We start from the raw sequence: 21027 nt of genomic DNA, 5'->3' as shown, positions 1-21027 counted from the left end.
TCTGTCATTTTGCTTCTCCAGTAAATGTATCTTGATTTATGAATGATTAGTGCTGGAAAACAAGACAGAAATGCTGAGGAAGAGTATATATTTTTTGAGTATAATAAATACTTTTTTCTGCTTATTTTATTGATTCGGTCATGCCATCACTGGCCAAATCTAACACTGATGAACTATCACCCTGAGTAAATACTGCAGATCAAATTGTCTGTCGAAATCTGAACGAATGCAGAACCCAAAGAGCAAGGATGGAGTTCAGCTGTGTCAGTGTTTGTTCAGGTTAGCAGCCGTGACCTTTGACCTTTGAGTCGCTGGTCTGTCCACTGATGTGTAACTAAAAATAAAGGTTCCTCCAGCGGGAGTTCTTCTCTACATCAGTTTCAGTTGTAGCAAATTAGCTCTATGAAATATTAATAATCAATAATAACTTGGTATAATTGATTATAAATATTTGGATCAGTTAATATAATTATCTTAATGTAGTAAAGTTAATATTACAATCAACCCACCTATTCGTCCTGTGAACACTCAGTGTTAATTGTTTATTAATTCTAAGAAATATTAATTTCCGGGAAAGGGAAATGTCTTTCTTACTGTACAGTACTAAGAGCCTGTAGTCAAAATCTAAATCTTAAAGTAAACCTTGTTGCAAGCAGAGAATCAGAACCAAACATGTATTGTGCACAAGTTTTATTAACTAAATAACAAACATAACTAATCCACACACACACACACACACACACACACACACACACACACACACACACACACACACACACACACCAGCATCATCTTCTCATCAGGATTTCAGGAAGGACCCAGAGAGAGGGAAGGGCTTGTGGAAAGGCTATTTAAGCTTGACAGGGTTGGCTCAACCACTAAGAAAGGAGGAATTTCTAAGCGGGAGATTTCTGTGTGGGGAGGATTTATGACGCTGTCTCCTTTGCATGTGCAGTTGGATTGGTTTCTGAAGAAGAAACTAAGAAAGATTCTTGTAATACTAATATGTTCCGCAGCTATTGGCATATCATGTACACAAACAATCATTTTGATCTTCGAAGTACCAATTTATAGAGACCAAACATGGTATAGGTTGATTCTATTGTAAAATACACCGCATCAACAAAATAATAGTATTAGAAGACATTACACAAAACAGTAAATCATTCACAAATGTTCTGGGATGTATGGTCATTTATAGACCAGGTCGTCTATGATTAATGCAGCAAAGTCTGTGTTAAAGATTGTTCCCGTCTCCCCCATTGTCTCTGTCTTGAGCACGTGACCACATTTTTTAACAGCCATAAAACCAACTTATCTGATCGTGGTGATGGTAACCAAGACCTTCTTGCACTCACTGGGGGATGGGACCCCAGATCCCAGAGTGAGTTTTAAAGATTGTTTAAAACTACATATACCAAATAATTGTGTCTGATTTGTCTCAGGCGTTACACAGTGTTTCTGAACTCTCTGAAATGCCTCCATTGTAGTCTTGAGTTCCCTTTCAGTCGCTCGCGTTCGACGGTACGTGGACGTCATTGGGATCACTTCAGGGAGCCCTATCGTCTTCGAGTGTCTACAGAACGAGCCAATGAACGCTCCCCGCCCGCAGCGCGGGTATAACCACGGAAGCGGACGCACGCAGCTTTGTCTTTCACTTCGGAGCCGAGCTTCTGTTTATCTTCAGTATAGACTCAACTTGCATCTGAGATTCTCTCTCTTCTCTCTTGTCTGCTGTAGTGTTGGACTGGGTTAGGGTTAGGGTTGCCGCGAGCTATAAATAAGCTCCACAACTGCTGTTCTGACAGCACACACATCTCTGTGTCGGCTCGGTGCGCGTTTCCATCGAGTGTGCACCGCAGCCTGCTCTCTCTCTGCTGTGCACTCCCTGGGTGCCTTATTTGAGAGATCGAATAAGAGTACTTTTCTTCACAAAAGAGCATCACAGGCGTGACACTGCGTCCTATTCAGGATGTCATTCTGCCTGTGCGTTTCTGGATGCGGTCGTTCCCTGGTGCCAGCAGACGGCCACAATACTTGCCTCTTGTGTTTGGGCATTAACCACAGTGAGGCCAGGGATGCAAACAGCGCGCTTTTCGGCGCCTCCCGCTTTTTTCACGTCAGTTTGGGTGACTTGTGTGAATCGTCCAGATCCGAAGAGGTTTTTTTTGGGGGGGTGGGGTGGGGGTCTGATTATATTTTTTAATCAACAGTAATTCTGGATTGCCTCCACCAAACAAGTAAATAGAAAATAAGCAAATCAGAGCACTGCGCTCCAAAACGGCAGTATGCGTGCAAGCGTGAACCACTCGTGTTTCTTTTACTGTATGGTATCTGCCACTGCGTCAGATTTCTCCCTGAGACCAGAGTTCGGAGTTCAGAGGCTACTCCCTGGCTGCGTGGCGAGTCCGTTTTTATTCCGGCTCCCATGTTAACAGGTTAGAGCTTGCACACTGCCTGCGTGACCGAAAACACGTGCATGCTAGAAATAGAACCAATGCCTATTTTTCACGCGACACGCAAACGTGTTGGAAGCGTTTCCAGGCAAAATAGAATAGGAAAAGATGTTTATATGTCATTTTGACACATACTACATATTAATAAATACATTTTGATGTTTGAAAGTCTCTCGGTTTTGACATAAATGCAGATATAATTGTAATATTTCATTTTCAAATATTGCACCGGTCAATACAGAACGAAATATTCTGTAGCCTATTTTGCCGTCAATACTGCCGACGTTGTCTTTGCTGTCAGTAGGCTATATATTTATCCAGATGTGGACTGGTCTGTCGGCGCACAGAGCGACTTAGTCGCAGACAGCACATGAAGTTCGTGAACACCAAATTCCCTTTTCTTTCTTATCTATTTGTGTTTGAACAAAAAAATGAACGATGTGCACGAAAAAATAAGCCAAAAAAGTCACTGTGCCTGTAGGGGTTCACAGCCTCACAGCCTCACAGCAGCCGGTGGAGCCTTCAACGCTGAAAAGCGCTGGTCCTTCTCATGGATGACCACTCGTTACCTTTGGGGCTCCAGCTGACAATCAGATGTCGGTCGCAGCATCGGAGGGGGAGCTTCAGTCCACTGGAGATGAAGACTCGGCTGCGTTGCCCCTTTCAGGGAGTGTAGCGTTGCCCGAGTCAGATCCAGAATACGTGGCTATGCTTTCCCGGGCCGCCAAGAAGGTCAGGCTTGTGTGGAACCTTCCACCACATCCCAAACCGTCTCGGTTGGACGATTGGTTTCTCGGGGCGCGCCGTGCTGGTGCCATTCTTGCTGGAGGTGCATGAGGAGCTCACTAAGACGTGGACGGCGGCGTATAGTGCCAGAAGCCGTCCTAGTGGCTCCTCCCTCCTCACCACCCTTGATGGCGTAGGAGCTAAGGGGTATGTGGATATCCCTCTGGTGGAGCGTACCGTCATAATGCAACTGTGTCCGGCATCCACGCCTCCCGTCCAGAGCCTGTAAGATTACGTCCGTTCTAACAGTGAAGGCTTACAGAGCTTGTGGGCAGGCTGCTTCCGCCCTCCATGCCATGTCGCTCCTGCAGGTCCACCAGGCGCTCCTGGACATGCACGAGGGTGCTTCTGACCCAGAGCTCCGGGAGCCAACCGACCTCGCACTCCGGGCGGCGAAGGAAACCGCACATTCGGTTGGTCAGGTGATGTCAAAAGTTGTAATTGTTAACATTGGTTAATGCTCTGTGAACTAACATGAACAGCTGGATTTTTATTAACTAAGATTAAGAAAGATTACAGTAACAAATGTATTGCTCATGGTTAGTTCATGTTAGTTAGCCTGATACATTAATGTTAACAAATCAAACCATATTGTAAAGTGCTTCAAACAAATAATTCACTCAGAACACCTCTTAAAATAAGAATTAATTTTTATTTTATTTTAGCAAGAGTGGCCTACATGCTTGGCAAGATTTAGACTTAATAAACTACAGTATCTACAGTTGAATTTTATTCGAGACTATTAGTTAAACTTTTTAATGCTACTTTTCTCCTACTTTTTAATATTGATATGATTATATACCAAAATAATGATCAGGTCTAGTAAATAAGGATTTATCTTACAAAGTAAGGAGTAAGGATCTTCATTTATATAGCGCTTTTAACAATGTAGATAGTTTCAAAGCTGCTTTACAGAGATAAACATATAATTTAAGGTAGAAGATTGTTTGGCTTTGACAAAGCTATGAAATCCAGAGGTAAAATCACAGCTTTTTCTGAAAAGAGGGCAAGAAAGGATCACGAAGACCCTGAATGTTCCCTTAACGTCCGCATAACCAAGGGCCAATCCCAATTCTACCCCTTACCCCTTCACTTACCCCTTCCCCTCTGTTTTGCGCGTGCACGTGGAGGGGTAGGGCTGTCTCGATTCTCTTTTGGTTGGAGGGGAAGGGCTAGGGGGAAGGGCCAGATAGCCCTTCAAACGAAGATTTTTCGGGACCACACTTCAAACGAAGGGGTATGAGAAGTGTCACTGCATACACCGGCTACAGACGCAAAATGGCTGCCCAAGCAAAAAATTAGACCATAAATGTAAGAATTGTTGACTTTAATAAGTATTTTAACGACAAATAATGATTTGCTTTATGTTACATTCAATCTTGTGTTCATATTTACGGTCAGTTCCTTCAAAGAAACGTTTGTAAAAAAATCTCTTCTCCCCCGAAAAAAGCACACAAGCTATTAGTACGTTCAAGTCATCTCGTAAAGATCGTATTTATGAGCTGAACGCACATGAACGCCACACAATGTGGTATTTCACACAGTTTCACACAGTAAATAAATAAATAGGTCAAAATAGGACAAACATAGGTCTGTACCTCCAACGTGTTAATACAACACCACAGAAAACAAGTCCTGTGCATCTTGGAAGTTTGTGATAAACATCGGCGCATCTCCTGTGACGTAGGCGACGACGTATAATGACGTGTAACGGTGTAGTAGTGGTGTCCCATTTCTTAGGGGAATATTTTCACCCCTACGCCTTGCCACTCTGTTTCAAGGGTCAAGGGGAAGGGGAAGGCGAAGGGTTAGGGGTAGACGAAGGGGAAAGGGGTAGAATTGGGATTGGGCCCAAGACACAATGTTTCTAAATGTTTTGAATGTTTCACAGCTGAACTAGTGAAGAAGTTGCTCAGTGAGTTTGATCAGAGCTGGAACTGAAGTCTGCTGGAAGGAAGCCTCTTGCATGATGAAAACGGAACATAAAGGCACACATTATGCCCGGAGATGAGGAGTCTGGTCCCGGCTGTGGTCTTCGGCACAGGGGAGGAGGTCTGTGTGGATCTCCATCTTCTCCAGGGCGTTCCTGAAGGGGAAGGGGCCGAAGCAGGACTGCAGCTTCTGATGGAGCTTCTCGGAGTCTCGGGGCAGAAGGAACCTCCTGAAGCCTCTCAGCTCGGGCCGCACGCTCTGGTCCTCGGCCCGCAGGATGACGACCCAGAACTTGTCCCGGCCGAGCGGGTCATGGGCAGCGCTGGACGCCAGGTTAAGGGTCAAGGCGAAGAGACTGCTGGCCGAAGCTGAAACCGTGTCGTCGCTCACGCCGGGGACGAGGCTTGACTTGAGGTCGTCTGCAAAGAGAAGCATTCAAAGAAGAAAAGAAGGGTCCTTCTCAGAAAATCTGTCCCCATGTAACTGACAGGACTGTTCTTTATATTCATCCGCTTCACATTGAGAATCATCACCCTTTATTTTAAGGTGTCGTAGTTAAAGTCGGATTATACAAATAAGTACTTAGTAAAATTACTCCAGGACATGTATTTACTAGGGCTGCCCTCGACCAAAGATTCTTCCTGTCGACTAGTCGTCGTTCATTTAAGCCATTAGTCGACTAATCACGCATTTATATTAATAAGCCATAAATCATAATAATGTGCCTTTAATTGCCTAAATAAAATACGTATACATATAGCCTAATCAGCGCTCAAATGCACATAAAGCCACGGCGCACCAGCAAACCTGATGATTATGGATGTGTCGTGTCTAAACGTTTTAATAATGATTTGGTAATGTGTTCTGTGTTGATGCTCCGCAGTAGTGGACACGCATATATGCACGTTTCATACGGATTACATGATCTGAGAATGTTTATTTTCCGTTGGAATCTGTTCATTCAAATGTAAAACTTTCAAGCTTTCTATAGATGTATTTCTGGTGTCTGTGAGGCAAGCATGCGCTTCGCTTCGGTTCATGTGACGCGCTCCAGTTCAAGACGAATCCACAGACAGCGCCATTTTCTTTACACAAGCACAACTGTCTGTTTTTATTGTGAGTTTACACAAATAAAAGTAGACCTTTCACAGTTTTGTTAATCTTATCTGGATGACCAAGAATGACTGAGTGTTTTAAGTTAAATGCGAGTGATGGCACCGGCGCGTGAATGTCACACAGTAAACACACTCTCCACACAAACACTTGTGTGTAATAATAACACACATTTGTCAAGGTCAGCATGAGAGCGAGCGGACTTGTAAAGTGCTGCGACTGCACTTACATACTTCAAGTAATAAGCCATATTTGAGGTCGAGTAATGATTCGTTAACGATCTGTCCGTTACAAGCCTGCGGGATTTCCACAATTTCTCGTTGTTTTTCTTCTGCGACTTAACGACTGCTAAAGTGTAGGTCGACTAAGCCTCTTCTATTAGGGGGCAGCCCTAGCACTTACTACTGGGTTAGTTGCATGTAATCCCCCACAAAATCTGAGGCACATTGACAGGCGCTGAGAGGAAACCAGAGTTTGGTACCGGTCTGAGGCGGGGTGACGATGAGGACTCTGTCTGCGAGCTCGGCCTGTGTGTTGACCCAGCGCAGCGGGCCTTGTTCCGCTAGGCTTGCTTTGTCCCACACGTCGACGACCACCGTTACGCCAGCGCGTCTCTGCAGGGATTGAGCCAGGAGCATCACAGCTCGCTGGAACACGCCGTCCACTGCGGGATACACCAGCAGCACTCGCACACACACGCCACGCTTCGAGCCGCGGACCCACCGCAGCGTCTGACCTGGAAGAGCACGGGTACACTGAGACACGGCACGGCCCAGTTTAAACATTACTGACCCTAGCAGAAACACCGAACCATAAAGCATTTGGTCACACTTCACGTTAGGTGCTTTCTTTGTAAAGCACTTTGAATTACCACTGTGTATGAAATGTGCTATATAAATAAACTTGCCTTGCCTAGGTGGCCTTAACTACTACTAACATTACATACCAACAAGACTATGTAGAGTTGAACCTTGACTAACTGGGGCTCAGGTCAGAAGCAGACAGACTGGCTAAGCAGACCGTCCGCTAGCTGGTCAGATAAACCCCACGCTAGCTGTCTCGCGTCACTGAGGTCAGGTAAACCCCACGCTAGCTGTCTCGCGTCACTGAGGTCAGGTAAACCCCACGCTAGCTGTCTCGCGTCACTGAGGTCAGGTAAACCCCACGCTAGCTGTCTCGCGTCACTGAGGTCAGGTAAACCCCACGCTAGCTGTCTCGCGTCACTGAGGTCAGGTAAACCCCACGCTAGCTGTCTCGCGTCACTGAGGTCAGATAAACCCCACGCTAGCTGTCTCGCGTCACTGAGGTCAGGTAAACCCCACGCTAGCTGTCTCGCGTCACTGAGGTCAGGTAAACCCCACGCTAGCTGTCTCGCGTCACTGAGGTCAGGTAAACCCCACGCTAGCTGTCTCGCGTCACTGAGGTCAGGTAAACCCCACGCTAGCTGTCTCGCGTCACTGAGGTCAGGTAAACCCCACGCTAGCTGTCTCGCGTCACTGAGGTCAGGTAAACCCCACGCTAGCTGTCTCGCGTCACTGAGGTCAGATAAACCCCACGCTAGCTGTCTCGCGTCACTGAGGTCAGATAAACCCCACGCTAGCTGTCTCGCGTCACTGAGGTCAGGTAAACCCCACGCTAGCTGTCTCGCGTCACTGAGGTCAGGTAAACCCCACGCTAGCTGTCTCGCGTCACTGAGGTCAGATAAACCCCACGCTAGCTGTCTCGCGTCTGATACTCAAAAAGTGTACTCAAGTAAATGTGCTTTGTTACTGTCCACCTCTGTAACTCAGATTGTGTTCGTCTGAAAGGAGAATGTCGTGCACACCTAGGATGATAAACCTCAGGGTGAGTAAATCATGGGCTAGTTTTCATTTTTGGGTGAACTGTCCCTTTAATGCAACATTAGTGGATTGCAGTGATTCGTAGAGCTGCGTTTGATGCCATCGACCACACAATTATTTTGAATACGCTTGAAAATGATGTTGGCATTAGTTGAATTGCATTCATGGTTTAAATCATACTTGTCTGACCGTTATCAGTTTGTAGCAGTAAATGAAGAGATGTCTTATCTTGTCTTATCTTATCTTATGTCTCAGTTCTTTGTCCAGTGGAAGTCAAAGGGCACCAAATCTTTTTGGCAACCAATGCTCCTCTAAATATCTTCCTTTGAGTTCCGCGTAAGACAGAAAGGCATGCAGGCTTGTAACAGAATGCCAGTGAGAGGTCCTGGTTCTCCGCAGCGGTGTACAGACACAGGTGTGCAGGCGTGTGTTCACTTACAGGAGACGCAGCAGCAGAGCAGCACGACCAGCAGCGCCAGGACACACCACACGCCGACGGCCAGCGCAGACCACGCAGGAGCCGCAAACTCTGAGGAACCAAACAGATGTTCTGAGCCGACAGTGCAGCGGGTAAACCCAGATGAGGAATTATGGGATACTCACTCGAACAGGTCACTTTATGCTGAGCTTCACTTCGACGGTGTTCACAGTGACGCGTTATCTTAAGAAATAACACAAAAAAGCAAGTTAATTCAGGATCCCTTCAGAAGTGTAACTCTACGCTGGGTCCTCAGTTCAGGAGCCGGTGTCTGTTAGCGCATGTTAGCCGGTGTCTGAAGCACGTGTGTTAGCCGGTGTCTGAAGCGCGTGTGTTAGCCGGTGTCTGAAGCGCGTGTGTTAGTGTGTTAGCCGGTGTCTGAAGCGCGTGTGTTAGCCGGTGTCTGAAGCGCGTGTGTTAGCCGGTGTCTGAAGCGCGTGTGTTAGTGTGTTAGCCGGTGTCTGAAGCGCGTGTGTTAGTGTGTTAGCCGGTGTCTGAAGCGCGTGTGTTAGTGTGTTAGCCGGTGTCTGAAGCGCGTGTGTTAGTGTGTTAGCCTGTGTCTGAAGCGCGTGTGTTAGTGTGTTAGCCGGTGTCTGAAGCGCGTGTGTTAGTGTGTTAGCCGGTGTCTGAAGCGCGTGTGTTAGTGTGTTAGCCGGTGTCTGAAGCGCGTGTGTTAGTGTGTTAGCCGGTGTCTGAAGCGCGTGTGTTAGTGTGTTAGCCGGTGTCTGAAGCGCGTGTGTTAGCCGGTGTCTGAAGCGCGTGTGTTAGCCGGTGTCTGAAGCGCGTGTGTTAGTGTGTTAGCCGGTGTCTGAAGCGCGCGTGTTAGTGTGTTAGCCGGTGTCTGAAGCGCGCGTGTTAGTGTGTTAGCCGGTGTCTGAAGCGCGCGTGTTAGTGTGTTAGCCGGTGTCTGAAGCGCGCGTGTTAGTGTGTTAGCCGGTGTCTGAAGCGCGTGTGTTAGTGTGTTAGCCGGTGTCTGAAGCGCGTGTGTTAGTGTGTTAGCCTGTGTCTGAAGCGCGTGTGTTAGTGTGTTAGCCGGTGTCTGAAGCGCGCGTGTTAGTGTGTTAGCCGGTGTCTGAAGCGCGTGTGTTAGTGTGTTAGCCTGTGTCTGAAGCGCGCGTGTTAGTGTGTTAGCCGGTGTCTGAAGCGCGTGTGTTAGTGTGTTAGCCGGTGTCTGAAGCGCGCGTGTTAGTGTGTTAGCCTGTGTCTGAAGCGCGTGTGTTAGTGTGTTAGCCTGTGTCTGAAGCGCGCGTGTTAGTGTGTTAGCCGGTGTCTGAAGCGCGCGTGTTAGTGTGTTAGCCGGTGTCTGAAGCGCGCGTGTTAGTGTGTTAGCCGGTGTCTGAAGCGCGCGTGTTAGTGTGTTAGCCGGTGTCTGAAGCGCGTGTGTTAGTGTGTTAGCCGGTGTCTGAAGCGCGTGTGTTAGTGTGTTAGCCGGTGTCTGAAGCGAGTGTGTTAGCCGGTGTCTGAAGCGCGTGTGTTAGTGTGTTAGCCGGTGTCTGAAGCGCGTGTGTTAGCCTGTGTCTGAAGCGCGTGTGTTAGTGTGTTAGCCGGTGTCTGAAGCGCGCGTGTTAGCCTGTGTCTGAAGCGCGTGTGTTAGTGTGTTAGCCGGTGTCTGAAGCGCGTGTGTTAGCCTGTGTCTGAAGCGCGTGTGTTAGTGTGTTAGCCGGTGTCTGAAGCGCGTGTGTTAGCCTGTGTCTGAAGCGCGTGTGTTAGCCTGTGTCTGAAGCGCGTGTGTTAGTGTGTTAGCCGGTGTCTGAAGCGCGCGTGTTAGTGTGTTAGCCGGTGTCTGAAGCGCGCGTGTTAGTGTGTTAGCCGGTGTCTGAAGCGCGCGTGTTAGTGTGTTAGCCGGTGTCTGAAGCGCGTGTGTTAGTGTGTTAGCCGGTGTCTGAAGCGCGCGTGTTAGTGTGTTAGCCGGTGTCTGAAGCGCGCGTGTTAGTGTGTTAGCCGGTGTCTGAAGCGCGTGTGTTAGTGTGTTAGCCGGTGTCTGAAGCGCGCGTGTTAGTGTGTTAGCCGGTGTCTGAAGCGCGTGTGTTAGTGTGTTAGCCGGTGTCTGAAGCGCGTGTGTTAGCCGGTGTCTGAAGCGCGTGTGTTAGCCTGTGTCTGAAGCGCGTGTGTTAGCCGGTGTCTGAAGCGCGTGTGTTAGTGTGTTAGCCGGTGTCTGAAGCGCGCGTGTTAGCCTGTGTCTGAAGCGCGTGTGTTAGTGTGTTAGCCGGTGTCTGAAGCGCGTGTGTTAGCCTGTGTCTGAAGCGTGTGTGTTAGTGTGTTAGCCGGTGTCTGAAGCGCGTGTGTTAGCCTGTGTCTGAAGCGCGTGTGTTAGCCTGTGTCTGAAGCGCGCGTGTTAGTGTGTTAGCCGGTGTCTGAAGCGCGCGTGTTAGTGTGTTAGCCGGTGTCTGAAGCGCGCGTGTTAGTGTGTTAGCCGGTGTCTGAAGCGCGTGTGTTAGCCGGTGTCTGAAGCGCGCGTGTTAGTGTGTTAGCCGGTGTCTGAAGCGCGCGTGTTAGTGTGTTAGCCGGTGTCTGAAGCGCGTGTGTTAGTGTGTTAGCCGGTGTCTGAAGCGCGCGTGTTAGTGTGTTAGCCGGTGTCTGAAGCGCGTGTGTTAGTGTGTTAGCCGGTGTCTGAAGCGCGTGTGTTAGTGTGTTAGCCGGTGTCTGAAGCGCGTGTGTTAGCCGGTGTCTGAAGCGCGTGTGTTAGCCTGTGTCTGAAGCGCGTGTGTTAGCCGGTGTCTGAAGCGCGTGTGTTAGTGTGTTAGCCGGTGTCTGAAGCGCGTGTGTTAGCCTGTGTCTGAAGCGCGCGTGTTAGCCGGTGTCTGAAGCGCGTGTGTTAGCCGGTGTCTGAAGCGCGTGTGTTAGCCTGTGTCTGAAGCGCGTGTGTTAGCCGGTGTCTGAAGCGCGTGTGTTAGCCTGTGTCTGAAGTGCGTGTGTTAGCCGGTGTCTGAAGCGCGTGTGTTAGTGTGTTAGCCGGTGTCTGAAGCGCGTGTGTTAGTGTGTTAGCCGGTGTCTGAAGCGCGTGTGTTAGTGTGTTAGCCTGTGTCTGAAGCGCGTGTGTTAGCCGGTGTCTGAAGCGCGTGTGTTAGCCTGTGTCTGAAGCGCGTGTGTTAGCCGGTGTCTGAAGCGCGTGTGTTAGCCTGTGTCTGAAGCGCGTGTGTTAGCCGGTGTCTGAAGCGCGTGTGTTAGCCGGTGTCTGAAGCGCGTGTGTTAGCCTGTGTCTGAAGCGCGTGTGTTAGCCGGTGTCTGAAGCGCGTGTGTTAGCCGGTGTGTCTGAAGCGCGTGTGTTAGCCGGTGTCTGAAGCGCGTGTGTTAGCCGGTGTCTGAAGCGCGTGTGTTAGCCGGTGTCTGAAGCGCGTGTGTTAGCCGGTGTCTGAAGCGCGTGTGTTAGCCGGTGTCTGAAGCGCGTGTGTTAGCCGGTGTCTGAAGCGGTGTTTCCAGTCATTTATTTTGACACTTTGATGGTTTTTAATTTTAATCATTATTTTCATCAGTTATGTATATTATGGTATTATTACATCTTATGTTGTCAAATGAATGTTTATTGCATTATTTTAGTCATGCATGTTTTGTATTGTGTTGTGCACCTTCTATATACTGCATTAGATCTGATTTTATACTCACCCATATTGTAAGGTTTTCACAGGGACCCGTGTATTCCAGCTCCACTTGACATTTGTCTACTCTGCATCCCTGTAGGGCCAACAAACAAATATGAAAAATTACAGAACTGGCGGAATTTTTTTTTTTACTTGTTTACACTTAAAACATGTGAAGATAATCTGACAGTAGACTGTCTAAAGATATATTCTCTGAAAACAATTGTATAGCTTTTTATTTCAAACTTTTTTAGATATTATTTTGTTTTAACTTATTTTCCTGTGGGATGTAATGTTTTAACCCACTTTTAGCACAAAATAAAATGTTAAAGAGATACAAACCTCTTTTATCTCAACAGACTTGAGGCGTTTTGTTCGGTTTTTCAGCTCGATGGTGTGTCTGTCGGCCGCAGAGCTCACATTGAAGGTCACCACTATTTTATCATCATGAAGGACTGAATAAATATGAGCGTTCCATTGGATTTCAGCTGGGGAGTCAATCAACAGTCATTGAAAATGTATTAAAAGTATTAAAGTGAAGTGTGTGTCAGCCTGCAGTGTTTGTGCTCCAGACACGAACGATTCCTCAAATCAAGTTTCTGGCTGAGCAGAGATTTCCATAATGAGGTCGTGGGATAAACCATACTCTGATGTTGTTCTCCTCGGCACCGCGTTTCCTCTTGGTGCTTCGGTTTATCAAGCTATATATAGTGTTGTCTGGCACATATGTCAGTGACGCAGTGACTCACACATATCAATTTGTTCTATTAAAGAGGACCTATTCTGCTCTTCTCCATGTTCCTCTGTGTTTAGTGTAATGTTGCTGTGTGATCATGAAAAGCTCCAGTTCTTCTCTATATCAGTGTCAGTGTTTCTGAACTCCTAAAACGCCTCCATTGTAGTCTTGAGTTTCTTCCGGGAACAAACACGTCACAATATTCCTAATTTAAATAATTCATATGCAGAATAAAGGGGCGGGACATTTCCCAAACACGCTCAAAGTGTTTGACCAATCACAACACACTGCTCAAGCCGACCAATCAGAGGACAGTGTGCTTTTCCCTCACGGAGGAGCGGAGGCATAAAGGAGGAGCGACTCCTGCGCGACGCACCGGTCTCGTGTCTCTCACGGAGGAGCGGAAGCATAAAGGAGGAGCGACTCCTGCGCGACGCACCGGTCTCGTATCTCTCACGGAGGAGCGGAAGCATAAAGGAGGAGCGACTCCTGCACGACGCACCGGTCTCGTGTCTCTCACGGAGGAGCGGAAGCATAAAGGAGGAGCGACTCCTGCGCGACGCACCGGTCTCGTGTCTCTCACGGAGGAGCGGAAGCATAAAGGAGGAGCGACTCCTGCGCGACGCACCGGTCTCGTGTCTCTCACGGAGGAGCGGAAGCATAAAGGAAGAGCGACTCCTGCGCGACGCACCGGTCTCGTATCTCTCACGGAGGAGCGGAAGCATAAAGGAGGAGCGACTCCTGCGCGACGCACCGGTCTCGTATCTCTCACGGAGGAGCGGAAGCATAAAGGAGGAGCGACTCCTGCACGACGCACCGGTCTCGTGTCTCTCACGGAGGAGCGGAAGCATAAAGGAGGAGCGACTCCTGCGCGACGCACCGGTCTCGTGTCTCTCACGGAGGAGCGGAGGCATAAAGGAGGAGCGACTCCTGCGCGACGCACCGGTCTCGTGTCTCTCACGGAGGAGCGGAAGCATAAAGGAAGAGCGACTCCTGCGCGACGCACCGGTCTCGTATCTCTCACGGAGGAGCGGAGGCATAAAGGAGGAGCGACTCCTGCGCGACGCACCGGTCTCGCGTCTCTCATGGAGGAGCGGAAGCATAAAGGAAGAGCGACTCCTGCGCGACGCACCGGTCTCGTATCTCTCACGGAGGAGCGGAGGCATAAAGGAGGAGCGACTCCTGCGCGACGTACCGGTCTCGTGTCTCTCACGGAGGAGCGGAAGCATAAAGGAGGAGCGACTCCTGCGCGACGCACCGGTCTCGTGTCTCTCACGGAGGAGCGGAAGCATAAAGGAGGAGCGACTCCTGCGCGACGCACCGTTCTCGTATCTCTCACGGAGGAGCGGAAGCATAAAGGAGGAGCGCCTCCTGCGCGACGCACCGGTCTCGTGTCTCTCACGGAGGAGCGGAGGCATAAAGGAGGACCGACTCCTGCGCGACGCACCGGTCTCGTGTCTCTCACGGAGGAGCGGAGGCATAAAGGAGGACCGACTCCTGCGCGACGCACCGGTCTCGTATCTCTCATGGAGGAGCGGAAGCATAAAGGAGGAGCGACTCCTGCGCGACGCACCGGTCTCGTGTCTCTCACGGAGGAGCGGAGGCATAAAGGAGGAGCGACTCCTGCGCGACGCACCGGTCTCGTGTCTCTCACGGAGGAGCGGAGGCATAAAGGAGGACCGACTCCTGCGCGACGCACCGGTCTCGTATCTCTCATGGAGGAGCGGAGGCATAAAGGAGGAGCGACTCCTGCGCGACGCACCGGTCTCGTATCTCTCATGGAGGAGCGGAAGCATAAAGGAGGAGCGACTCCTGCGCGACGCACCGGTCTCGTGTCTCTCACGGAGGAGCGGAAGCATAAAGGAGGAGCGACTCCTGCGCGACGCACCGGTCTCGTGTCTCTCACGGAGGAGCGGAGGCATAAAGGAGGACCGACTCCTGCGCGACGCACCGGTCTCGTGTCTCTCACGGAGGAGCGGAGGCATAAAGGAGGACCGACTCCTCCGCGACGCACCGGTCTCGTATCTCTCATGGAGGAGCGGAGGCATAAAGGAGGAGCGACTCCTGCGCGACGCACCGGTCTCGTGACTCTCACGGAGGAGCGGAGGCATAAAGGAGGACCGACTCCTCCGCGACGCACCGGTCTCGTATCTCTCATGGAGGAGCGGAAGCATAAAGGAGGAGCGACTCCTGCGCGACGCACCGGTCTCGTGTCTCTCACGGAGGAGCGGAGGCATAAAGGAGGAGTGACTCCTGCGCGACGCACCGGTCTCGTATCTCTCACGGAGGAGCGGAAGCATAAAGGAGGAGCGACTCCTGCGCGACGCACCGGTCTCGTGTCTCTCACGGAGGAGCGGAAGCATAAAGGAGGAGCGACTCCTGCGCGACGCACCGGTCTCGTATCTCTCACGGAGGAGCGGAGGCATAAAGGAGGACCGACTCCTGCGCGACGCACCGGTCTCGTGTCTCTCACGGAGGAGCGGAGGCATAAAGGAGGAGCGACTCCTGCGCGACGCACCGGTCTCGTGTCTCTCACGGAGGAGCGGAAGCATAAAGGAGGAGCGACTCCTGCGCGACGCACCGGTCTCGTGTCTCTCACGGAGGAGCGGAAGCATAAAGGAGGAGCGACTCCTGCGCGACGCACCGGTCTCGTGTCTCTCACGGAGGAGCGGAAGCATAAAGGAGGAGCGACTCCTGCGCGACGCACCGGTCTCGTGTCTCTCACGGAGGAGCGGAAGCATAAAGGAGGACCGACTCCTGCGCGACGCACCGGTCTCGTGTCTCTCACGGAGGAGCGGAAGCATAAAGGAGGAGCGACTCCTGCGCGACGCACCGGTCTCGTGTCTCTCACGGAGGAGCGGAAGCATAAAGGAGGAGCGACTCCTGCGCGACGCACCGGTCTCGTGTCTCTCACGGAGGAGCGGAAGCATAAAGGAGGACCGACTCCTGCGCGACGCACCGGTCTCGTGTCTCTCACGGAGGAGCGGAGGCATAAAGGAGGAGTGACTCCTGCGCGACGCACCGGTCTCGTATCTCTCACGGAGGAGCGGAAGCATAAAGGAGGAGCGACTCCTGCGCGACGCACCGGTCTCGTGTCTCTCACGGAGGAGCGGAAGCATAAAGGAGGAGCGACTCCTGCGCGACGCACCGGTCTCGTATCTCTCACGGAGGAGCGGAGGCATAAAGGAGGACCGACTCCTGCGCGACGCACCGGTCTCGTGTCTCTCACGGAGGAGCGGAGGCATAAAGGAGGAGCGACTCCTGCGCGACGCACCGGTCTCGTGTCTCTCACGGAGGAGCGGAAGCATAAAGGAGGAGCGACTCCTGCGCGACGCACCGGTCTCGTGTCTCTCACGGAGGAGCGGAAGCATAAAGGAGGAGCGACTCCTGCGCGACGCACCGGTCTCGTGTCTCTCACGGAGGAGCGGAAGCATAGAGGAGGAGCGACTCCTGCGCGACGCACCGGTCTCGTGTCTCTCACGGAGGAGCGGAAGCATAAAGGAGGACCGACTCCTGCGCGACGCACCGGTCTCGTGTCTCTCACGGAGGAGCGGAAGCATAAAGGAGGAGCGACTCCTGCGCGACGCACCGGTCTCGTGTCTCTCACGGAGGAGCGGAGGCATAAAGGAGGAGCGACTCCTGCGCGACGCACCGGTCTCGTGTCTCTCACGGAGGAGCGGAAGCATAAAGGAGGAGCGACTCCTGCGCGACGCACCGGTCTCGTATCTCTCACGGAGGAGCGGAGGCATAAAGGAGGAGCGACTCCTGCGCGACGCACCGGTCTCGTGTCTCTCACGGAGGAGCGGAGGCATAAAGGAGGAGCGACTCCTGCGCGACGCACCGGTCTCGTGTCTCTCACGGAGGAGCGGAAGCATAAAGGAGGAGCGACTCCTGCGCGACGCACTGGTCTCGTGTCTCTCACGGAGGAGCGGAAGCATAAAGGAGGAGCGACTCCTGCGCGACGCACCGGTCTCGTGTCTCTCACGGAGGAGCGGAGGCATAAAGGAAGAGCGGCGACAGTGGAGATTGAGAGAGGAACAGGCCTGAGTTTATGTTGTGTTTCTGTTTTGTGTGGCCAGCAGTCGTCCGCGAGGACAGTGTATCGTTCCCGCCTCCTCCTTCCCATAACATCTGAACTTCGTTACATTGACAAATATATTATATTGCTTTAAATTCATTTAGTAGTATCTCTGGGTTCAGGCAGAATTAAAATATTGCTGTTCCTTACTCTGACTTACTGGATCCTGGTCATTTAACACACGTCGAAGTAATTATAAAGTCAACACACAATTATTTAATCCCACAGTGAGCAATTCCTTTCGGTCCTTTCTCATGTAATGGACATTAATATAGGGAATTCTGACTGAGGATGATTTCAAACACAGCTCATAACCCAGAGAGCAACACAGTGTCGGCCCAGATCCGGCACACAGGGATTCCACACGGCCCGGATCTGGGCCGACACTGTGTTGCTGTCTGGGTTATGAGCTGTGTTTGAATAATTGTAATAAGATGAGGAAATAATCCGACATCACACCACAGGACAGAGGAGAGGAAGCGAGTGTGTAAGAGCAAACTGACCTGCATGGAAGCTCTTTATATAAGCGGAGCCCGTTCCAGTATTGGGTGGTGGAAGGTTAAAGGCAGAGAAGCCATATTGGGTTGAAGGACAAACGGACACATTTGACACAGTGAAACTGAACCACAGCTGTCAATCAAGAGAAGAGTGCGATTAGGACACAGTCTCTGCGTGTGTGTGTGATTGTGTAGTGTTATTCATGTGTTTACTTCAGCCTGTCTTCTGATCCATGATGTGTGTGTGTGTGTGTGTGTGTGTGTGTGTGTGTGTGTGTGTGTGTGTGTGTGTGTGTGTGTGTGTGTGTGTTATTCATGTTTACTTCAGTCTGTCTTCTGGTCCATGATGTGTGTGTGTGTGTGTTATTCATGTGTTTACTGTAGTAAAGCTCGTCTTCAGCCTGTCTTCTGATCCATGATGTGTGTGTGTGTGTGTGTGTGTGTGTGTGTGTGTGTGTGTGTGTGTGTGTGTGTGTGTGTGTGTGATGGTCATGTTCACCTGTTGTAGGCCAGCATGGCTGATAGTGTGTGTGTGTGTGTGTGTGTGTGTGTGTGTGTGTGTGTGTGTGTGTGTGTGTGTGTGTGTGTGTGAGAGTGAGTGAGTGAGTGTGTGAGTGAGTGAGTGAGTGAGTGAGTGAGTGTGTGTGTGTGTGTGTGTGTGTGTGTGTGAGAGTGAGTGAGTGAGTGAGTGAGTGAGTGAGTGAGTGAGTGAGTGAGTGAGTGAGTGAGTGAGTGAGTGAGTGTGTGTGTGTGTGTGTGTGTGTGTGTGTGTGTGTGTGTGTGTGTGTGTGTGTGTGTGTGTGTGGTGGTCATGTTCACCTGTTGTAGGCCAGCGTGGCTGATAGTGTGTGTGTGTGTGTGTGTGTGTGTGTGTGTGTGTGTGTGTGGTGGTCATGTTCACCTGTTGTAGGCCAGCGTGGCTGATAGTGTGTGTGTGTGTGTGTGTGTGTGTGTGTGTGTGTGTGTGTGTGTGTGTGTGTGGTGGTCATGTTCACCTGTTGTAGGCCAGCGAGGCTGATAGTGTGTGTGTGTGTGTGTGTGTGTGTGTGTGTGTGTGTGTGTGTGTGTGGTGGTCATGTTCACCTGTTGTAGGCCAGCGAGGCTGATAGTGTGTGTGTGTGTGTGTGTGTGTGTGTGTGTGTGTGTGTGTGTGTGTGTGTGTGTGGTGGTCATGTTCACCTGTTGTAGGCCAGCGTGGCTGATAGTGTGTGTGTGTGTGTGTGTGTGTGTGTGTGTGTGTGTGTGTGTGTGTGTGTGTGTGTGTGTGTGTGTGTGTGTGTGTGTGTGTGTGGTGGTCATGTTCACCTGTTGTAGGCCAGCGAGGCTGATCTGATCAGAGGAGAACTCAGGTTTGTATCTACATCTATAATATGACTCTGGGTCCTCATTTATCCTGAATGTGATCCATGTGCCGGTGAGAGTGCCGATGGTGCCTGAGAACACACACAAGTACTCCGTCTTTGATCTTGAGTCAACAATTCTTCACTATGAAGATAATGTAATTACTGTAAAATACTTATTAAATATGTATTAATACTTGTATTAATACTTATTAATCTTCAAAAAAACTTTTCAATCTTCGATCTTTCAAAAAAACGATATTTTCTGGTTCCAGAGTTGCAGAGTTGTGTGTGCGGGAAGAGTTCGAGACTGCAATGTTTATAGTTTCCACCGAGGCTTAGTATACATTCCAATGTTAATGGGAACCTCATGTTTCTCTGGTAATGCAGTTGTATTGGCCAGCATAAGAACTGAAGCTCTTTGTCCACGGCAGAGAGAGGACAGATGCGTGTGTGTGTGTGTGTGTCAGCAAAATATCAGCACCGTCAGCATAATAAGAGTGATATGATCAGCTGTAATTCTGTCAACTGTGACTGTTGTTTTCTATTTGTTTTTATGTTATGGTTTAATTATGTTTTCTGTGACTTTAAGAAGAGTTTCTCCTTATCTGACTTCTTCTCTAGTCACTGACTCTTAGAAACGTACTCGGTTACTAACGTAACCTCGGTTCTCTCTAGAGAGGGTACGAGTACTGCGTAATATCTTACGCTAGGGGAAAAACTCTTTTCCACATGATATTGAAGCCAAAAATTATCCTTAATTTTTAAATAATGTAAAACGCGTTGCGGCAGCATGCAGACATGGGCAAGACGGCTCGCGCGCCTATTGGCTGTCCTGCGGCAACTGCAGCCGCCTATCGAGAGAGGCCTCTCGTGACGTCAGATCCAATGGGGGGTTGGGGATCCATTGGTCAGATCCAATGGGGAAAGTACTCTCTTACTGCATAATATCAAAGTCCCAAGATGAATATTATGGGTCTTACACACTGCCCATAGAGTTATTTTATCGATCAGCGAGCGGCGCTCAAGCAGTTTCAGTATTCTGAGCCAATAGCATCAAAGCAGACAGTACTGATTTATTTGCCGAAAGCAGCTTAGCCTGCAAGGCGGGAACCTCTAGGTTATAAAACCTTATACATGTAGACGGGGAGGCCCAGCCTGCCGCCGTACAGATATCTTGCTAGGCAATCCCACTGTAACCAAGCTCACGACGAGGCCATGCCTCTTGTGGAGTGCGCTCTGACACCTAACGGGCACTGCAGGCCCTCAGACGCGTAAGCCAGCGCAATAGCATCAACTATCCATCTGGATAGACTCTGTTTTGACGCAGCTAGTCCCTTAGAACTTCCACTGAACGAAACAAAGAGCTGCTCCGTCTGTCCGAAGACAGTCGAGCGAGACACATAAGCCCTTAATGCCCTGACCGGACAAATGAAGCTCGCGTCCTTTTCCTCATTAGAGACCGGCAGGGCCGACAGGGAAATCACCTGTGCCCTAAACAGTGTGTTGAGGGATTTAGGAACGTACCCGTGCCTTGGTTTGAGTATGACTTTCGAGTCATTTGGCCCAAATTCCATACACGTCGCGCTCACTGAGAGCGCTTGCAAGTCCCCTATACGCTTTACCGAAGCGAGAGCCAGAAGAAACACTGTCTGGAAAGACAAGTGTTTGACATCTATTGATTGGATTGGCTCGAATGGGGCACCTTTCATGGCTTTCAAAACCGTAGAAAGGTCCCACATGGGGACTGAGGGAGGTCTGGGAGTATTCAGCCTCTTAGCTCCTTTAAGGAAGCGAATGACCAGATCATTCCTTCCAAGTGACTGGCCAAGCGTCGGTTTAGTAAACGCTGCTATGGCCGCCACATAAACCTTGAGCGTGGATGGGGTTCTGCCCTTATCCAGTAGCTCTTGCAGGAAGGAGAGAAGTGTACCACAGTCTGGGGGTGATATGCCACGAGCTGTGCACCAGCTAGAGAACACAGACCATTTCGAGGAATAGAGCCGTCTAGTAGAGGGGGCCCTAGCCTGCGTGATCGTATTTAACACTCCCACTGGGCGGTTAGCGGGTACCTGTTGATGGCCCACGCATGTAGGGACCTCTGGGTGAGGATGCCAGATCGAGCCTTTGGCCTGACAGAGGAGATCCCTCCACACTGGTAACGGCCATGGAGCAGTGCTTGTCAGCTGCAT

General features: G+C 50.3%; 1 protein-coding gene across 2 annotated transcripts in view; it reads right to left on the bottom strand.

Annotated features, from left to right (window-relative positions):
- Window positions 1-3876: 3876 nt before the first annotated feature.
- The window catches only part of il17rb (interleukin 17 receptor B), a 19818-nt gene continuing 2667 nt past the window's right edge, over window positions 3877-21027 (bottom strand). Inside the window, exons 4-11 of one of the 2 annotated variants that reach the window (XM_079637917.1) lie at window positions 18801-18928; window positions 17502-17628; window positions 12527-12672; window positions 12210-12278; window positions 8732-8789; window positions 8568-8657; window positions 6769-7023; window positions 3877-5593 (exon numbers count right to left, since the gene is read on the bottom strand). In XM_079637917.1, the coding sequence (XP_079494043.1) occupies window positions 5238-5593; window positions 6769-7023; window positions 8568-8657; window positions 8732-8789; window positions 12210-12278; window positions 12527-12672; window positions 17502-17628; window positions 18801-18928 (1229 nt within the window). In that variant the 3' untranslated portion in view covers window positions 3877-5237. The remainder of the gene's footprint in view (window positions 5594-6768; window positions 7024-8567; window positions 8658-8731; window positions 8790-12209; window positions 12279-12526; window positions 12673-17501; window positions 17629-18800; window positions 18929-21027) is intronic. The other variant, XM_079637918.1, reaches the window with a different exon arrangement.

This window comes from Phoxinus phoxinus (genome assembly GCF_949152265.1).
Source record: "Phoxinus phoxinus genome assembly, chromosome: 15".
NCBI lineage: Eukaryota > Metazoa > Chordata > Actinopteri > Cypriniformes > Leuciscidae > Phoxinus > Phoxinus phoxinus.
This window is presented reverse-complemented; position numbering and strand designations above follow the sequence as displayed.